The following is a 6,252-nucleotide window of genomic DNA, read 5'->3' on the forward strand; positions in this document are numbered from 1 at the left end:
AGTACATAAATATGTAAATGTATTTGTAGCATACTTAGCATTAAATAAATGTATTTCAAATACATTTTCTTATATTTATCTTTCACTAGGGGAAGCTAACTTTATGCCCATTTGGGACCGCAAAACCCAAATGACTTTCATTATTTGGTCAAAAAAAGCTAAAACATTCATCAAAATATCTTCTTTTGTGTTGCACACAAGAAAGTAAGCCAAATAAGTCTGAATGACATGAAGGTGGCTAAATGATGAATATTGTTAGGCTAAACTATCCCTTTAAATATGCATGATATCACCAATGGAGTTTTGGGGCTTGAGGTTATACTAAAATGATATCTAGAATACATCTACAATATTGGCAAAATATACCTAAGAAAATGTCGGTAACACTTTATTTTAAGGTGTCCTTGTTACATGTTACATGTACTTACTATTATGATAACAATAAATTATGCATAATTACATGCAAGTAACCCTAAACCAAACCCTAACCATATAGTAAGTACATAAAGTTAATATATATTACTCAGTACTTAAATGTATAATTACACTGTAACAAGAACACCTTAAAATAAAGTGTAACCAAAATGTCTTAATGAAAATATGCACTACACAGACTTTTGTCTAAATAAATGCTGTCTAAAGAGAATGCTATTGCCATGCTATTTTAGCCTATAGGCCTTTTTTATATCCTTAACGCTATCTAGCATTGGCCCATCTCTCATACTAATTAACATACACTTTTTATAAGCAAATGTTGACTGTAGTACATTAGCAATGAGCTCATATTTCTGCTAAAAGCCAGTGACTCTCATTCCCATCATCTCTAACCAGAGCGATCGTCATCGCTGACCACAGTAAAACCTCCATTACCAGCTCCATTATGCTCTCGTGAAATCCATTTACAATGAAACAACTTACAGCCTACATCTGAGTTACAAAACAACATTCACGACTCTCACACAGGAAAGATCCTCCCACGTTTCTCACCGCCAGCATTTCATATAATATCCACCTATCCAACCACTAAATATCACATATCCCTAGCTGAACAGTTATGCTAATACCATACGAAATGTAACACGGGATATAATAGCAAAAATAAACGTATATTCTACAGAGAGTTTGGCTTTGTAATTTCTCTATAACCTTCGCACAATAACATCTCTCAGCTCTGACAGTGCTGCTATGGCAACAGAGCGCTTACCCGGTGCTGCTACACTCCTAAGAGAGCTACATGGCAAGTATCTTGGGTAAAACGTGAGAAGACGTGGCCCCTGGTGACGGTTGACTAAACACAAAAGATGGAGACTGAGGATTCTATGCATATAGCAGCTGATATGAGAGGATTACATAATGTACATTAAAGAAAGGCACTTCTGCTTATATTTTCTGCTTAGGGCAGTGCTCTGTGCCAATGCATGCAAGGCTTAAGATTAACTAAGCTTTTTTCGCCTCTCTACATCATCAATCTGTGTTTGAATAATGGCTGCATCACGCACACAGCAAATGTGATCAAAGATGAACTAAAAATGTTTTTCACCACTGGCCAGTGACATATCTTACAGTGCCAATAACCAATCTTGTTTTAGCAAAGGCTATTTAACTTCACACAATATTACATAGACAATTTATCCATAGTACAAACAGAATATAATTTCTGTTCGTTCTTTGTCTGAATAGAATCTATATCACTATTTGTACTCAATGTTGTCATTGTTAACTAAGACTAAAAAGAAATAACTAAATATTAAACATATTAAAATAACTAACGAAATAAACTAACGAGAATATTAAAAATCATTTTCGTTAATTACTGTAAAATACAGCTGAAGTAAAATAAAATGTTTCATGCAAAACTTAAATTTACATGACAATTTGAAATGTTGTTTAAGTATTAAGTACTAGAGTACTAAGTACTAGAATCACTAAGACTGAATAACTGGTTGAAAAAAACTAAAACTAAAATAAAAATGTGAAAATCACATAACAAAAATCACTGAAACTTCACCTAAAAATTCAATTGACAATATAACAATAACTTTATAATAGTATTTAAATAACACTAAAATAGCATTGGTGCAAACAAGATTGTATTTTTTCTTTATTTTATTTTCTTTATTTTATTTGCAGTAAATAGCATCTACCTTCTCTTACACATGTAAATAATTGCTGCCAATCTGAAAATAATTATCTTGGTTTGGAAAAACTGGACATGATTGTATTCCATCATCACCTACTACCAAAACCCTGAGGAAAGAAATGTTATATCAAGTCCATTTCACAAAGTTTTATTTTTATCAAGTAACCGAAAAAAGCACTTAATGTGGTAACATCTAAATTAACTGTAAATTGAAATTGTTTAACCTGACTAAATCAAGTTATGACAAATTACGTACTCCAACAGAAGTCATTTTTATGGATTAGATTAGGCAGAAATGGTTCCTTGATGTAACAATTGCAGGTTTTTCAATGACATGTTTAGTGGAATTGAAGCTTTAAACGTGAGTTGTGTCACATAGGATATTAAGAAGCATTAGTTTTGATGTTTAGCTGTTAATAAAGCTGCAGCTAGCAACAGACAGCCACTGCATAAGAGCTTCAGAGAACACAAGCTGTCACTCAAACACACATCTGCTATAAGCCCCTCCCACTGCGAAACACAAGCAGATAGAAGTCTTTCTCCCATGTCTTCAACAACCGTAGTGCATATAAACTGAAGTGTGGTTTTTACATACGGTGTCCCAGAAGTATTCAGACACAAGTCATACTTAAAAAAGAATGAATTTTCTTGCAATAGATTACAAAATTTAGCACTATGTATTGTAAAGAAAAGTAGCACATTGCACATGCAGATGCCACTTCGTTTGATACTTAGTTATCTAACTAATTAACTAATATGACAGATAAGTGGATGAGTGAGATCAATTAGTTCATAAGTGTGACATAACATTTATCCTGCTCTGCATTGCAAGCCAAAAGAGAAACATAACAAAAAGAGAGGGTGACAAGAGAGAGGAAACAAACAGCCCTGCAGCACCAGACTAGATAAAGCAGCTTTCAGCTCAGAAACCACACTAGCAGCAAGGGTTAGAAAAAAGCAACAACCAAATAATCACAATATATCACCAAAATACCAACTCCAAAAATGGCATTTTGGTAATAATCATTTAGATTATTAGAAGACTGTATTATGTTTGTCCATTACTACATTATAATGTCCACAACTACATTATTTATAATAATCCAAATATTAGATACTAAATAAATACCAAATACAGAAATGTTGTTGTATAATTTAGTACATTATTTATATAATGTTGAATGTATAATGGTATAATTGTTACTGGCAATTATAAAAGCTGGTTAATAGATTTACAACTACACAGAGAAATTACAACAAAATAGTTTGATAGCCTTAACAGATAAACATTTATGGCTTTCATGGGATATGACATGAACATGTCTCTGATATGATTTTTGTATGATTGAGAGAGTATGAATTTTCTCTCAAACCCTTGAATGGACCCTGAGGCTGCAGCAATCTGCTTTATCCATAAAAACTGCAAAAGCATAGAAGAGAGAGTGAGATATAGCCCAAGAAACACACATTTCAAACCAGCAAAATCTTCAACTGGCCCCCGAAACGCTGAGAGAGAGTGACAAAGAAGGAACAAGAGTAAGAGGAATAAAAAAAGCTATAAAATTGAATAGAAAACAAGAGGAAAGTGAGACGAACTGTTTGACACAAAAAGACTAAGAGCTAAGAGGAAATTCTGAGTCTAATTTAGACTTTTGAAAGTCACTTGACACTGAATTGTACCAAACCCAGAGGGCTGGACTCCAGATCGTCTGTTCTAAGGAATTTCCCCGCTGGGATCACCATCGAGAGACGATAGGATGAGAAAAGAAACGAGTGATTAGAAGAAATAGAGAAATAGAGTTAGGAGTGCACAGGGAAGAGTTGAGGACCCAGTGAATCAATGTGAGCTGTTTAAAGAGCGTATATTTTAATGTGCGTGTGTGTGGTAATTAACAATTTATACTTCATTTTAACCATCCATGATTATATATGCAACTCTCTTCCATCTCTAATAGAGACATAAGAGCTCTGTTCCAAAACCTTGCAAGCTGCTTGCTGCCTACTACCTACTGTACATAGGCAGCTGCCTAATAAGACAGCCAGCATTGACTGTAATGGAATATCAAAAGTGACCAATTTTGAAAACTTTATGTTGACAGCAAGGTCACGTGGTGCACAAGTAGTGCTCAACGCTGAGACTCAAACTGATGTTAAAGTTTGTTGTTAGCATGTTGCTAAGCTAACAGTCTGATACTCTAACAAACATAACAATACACAACATCCACAAATATTAAGTAAAATAAACAATTGTAACACTGAATTCCTTCCATTGATAATTTTAGTACTGAATTAACTATAACTAACATATATTTAATCAACATTTCTATTTTTCATCCACCATTTTGGGCAAATTTTTTCACAGTGTTTCACCTCTAAAGGCATACCTACATGTTTCCTTAAAATATGGCCAAAAAGAGCTTAGAAGGCAGCCTAATTTAGTTGCCTACTTCTCTCTAGGCAGCTTACTAGGATTTGGAACAGAACAATAAAACATTATGCACTAATGCATGTCTCAGTACCATTAAAACAAAAGTGGTCACACACTGTCTGATGAAATACTTATGATGAAATAAAGGCAGAGCAGATAAAAAGCAAACACTCTTACTCTCGATGATGTCACCCAGGCCCTGGGCATAGAGGAGGTCCTTCAGACGGGACACCTCATCTTTCAGCTCACGCACCAGACGGTTATTAGGATCTTCATTGATCACAGCATTACAACGGATCTGCTTAGCCCTGTCTGCATACCTGAATCACACACAAAGTGGACTTAAGATGGTAAAGAAAAAATAAATGGTAATATATGTAAAAAAAAAAAAAAATGCTTTAATAATGCTGCTTTCTTATGGCTGTTGCAGTAGATATATACACATAGTATAATGAAAAAAGATTTTAGACAGACACACATACACACACTGATAGGTGCCCAATTACTCTGCTCAGCAATATTACTGCACACCAGTATCTTTGAAGGGCATTTCAAGTGGGAGGCAGGTTTGTGGAGAGAGAACAGGAACATTCTCATTATGTAACATACCGCTGTACCCGTCAGCTCATTAACTAGCTCATTACCAACCTCAGACAGAGAGAAAATAATGATAGATCTGGTGTTTTACTGAGTAAGAATACCTGAGAGTGCTGAGGGTTTCATCATAGTTGATGTCAGCAGGACTGAGAGCCGCCACCATTGCGGTGCGAGAGTTGCCACCTGCAAAGGTCAAAGGTCAAGTGCTTCAAGAGTGAGAATGCATTAAAATCCTGTTTCATGTGACAGAACACCCTGATACATACCAAGGTTCTCTCTCAGTAGCCAGGTCAGTACAGAATCCCTGTAAGGAATAAAACTCTCTACTTTCTTCTTCTTTTTGTTCTGTGTGGAATAAAATTAAATAAAAAAATATATATTATATTATATTATATTATATTATATTATATTATATTATATTATATTATATTACTACAAAAAGAACCAGCCATCCAGTGTTTAATTTCTTCATATTAATTAGTCTACTCATCCATCACAAGATACTGTACCTATTTTAACATCTTAAAGCATTAACACACATCTTAAACCACTTAAAAGTTTGGTATGTCTGTGCTTTGTTTGAATGTCATTATTGATAAATGGTTCAGTTAATTTTGGGTTAAGTAAAAATTATATAATCATTATACTTTTTAAAATATGTTTATATATGTACTATCATTCAAACATTAGAGTTTGATACAATTTTTAATATTTTGCAAGTCACCTATGTTCACCAAGGCTACATTTATTTGATCTAAAATACAGTCAAAACAGTAAAATATTATTATTACAATTGTAAATACAATCATTTTGTATTTATTTATTTTTGTGAAAAATGTGATACATTTTTCTTTCTTGGATTCTTTGATACATAGAGATTAATATCAAAATTAATAATCAAAATTAATCAATTAAAAATTAAATGTTCAAAACAAAGAGCAGATAGATAGATAGATAGATAGATAGATAGATAGATAGATAGATAGATAGATATGTTGTTTCATGTTGTTATACCTTGTTTGAGCCAGAATCCTGCAAAAATAAGTGATTGCAGATCATTAAACTGACACACATTAACATTTTTATG

The 6,252-nt window shown here is 33.4% G+C and overlaps 1 protein-coding gene across 1 annotated transcript in view; it reads right to left on the bottom strand.

The window, feature by feature from the left end:
- Window positions 1-6,252, bottom strand: part of LOC107694128 (kinesin-like protein KIF1A) — a 71,566-nt gene that overhangs the window by 40,943 nt on the left and 24,371 nt on the right. The window contains exons 11-14 of the mRNA XM_016493739.1: window positions 5,432-5,510; window positions 5,270-5,348; window positions 4,746-4,888; window positions 3,608-3,646 (exon numbers count right to left, since the gene is read on the bottom strand). Of these exons, the coding sequence (XP_016349225.1) occupies window positions 3,608-3,646; window positions 4,746-4,888; window positions 5,270-5,348; window positions 5,432-5,510 (340 nt within the window). The remainder of the gene's footprint in view (window positions 1-3,607; window positions 3,647-4,745; window positions 4,889-5,269; window positions 5,349-5,431; window positions 5,511-6,252) is intronic.

The sequence above is a fragment of the Sinocyclocheilus anshuiensis genome, unplaced genomic scaffold (assembly GCF_001515605.1).
Source record: "Sinocyclocheilus anshuiensis isolate Anshui unplaced genomic scaffold, SAMN03320099.WGS_v1.1 scaffold1530, whole genome shotgun sequence".
Lineage (NCBI taxonomy): Eukaryota > Metazoa > Chordata > Actinopteri > Cypriniformes > Cyprinidae > Sinocyclocheilus > Sinocyclocheilus anshuiensis.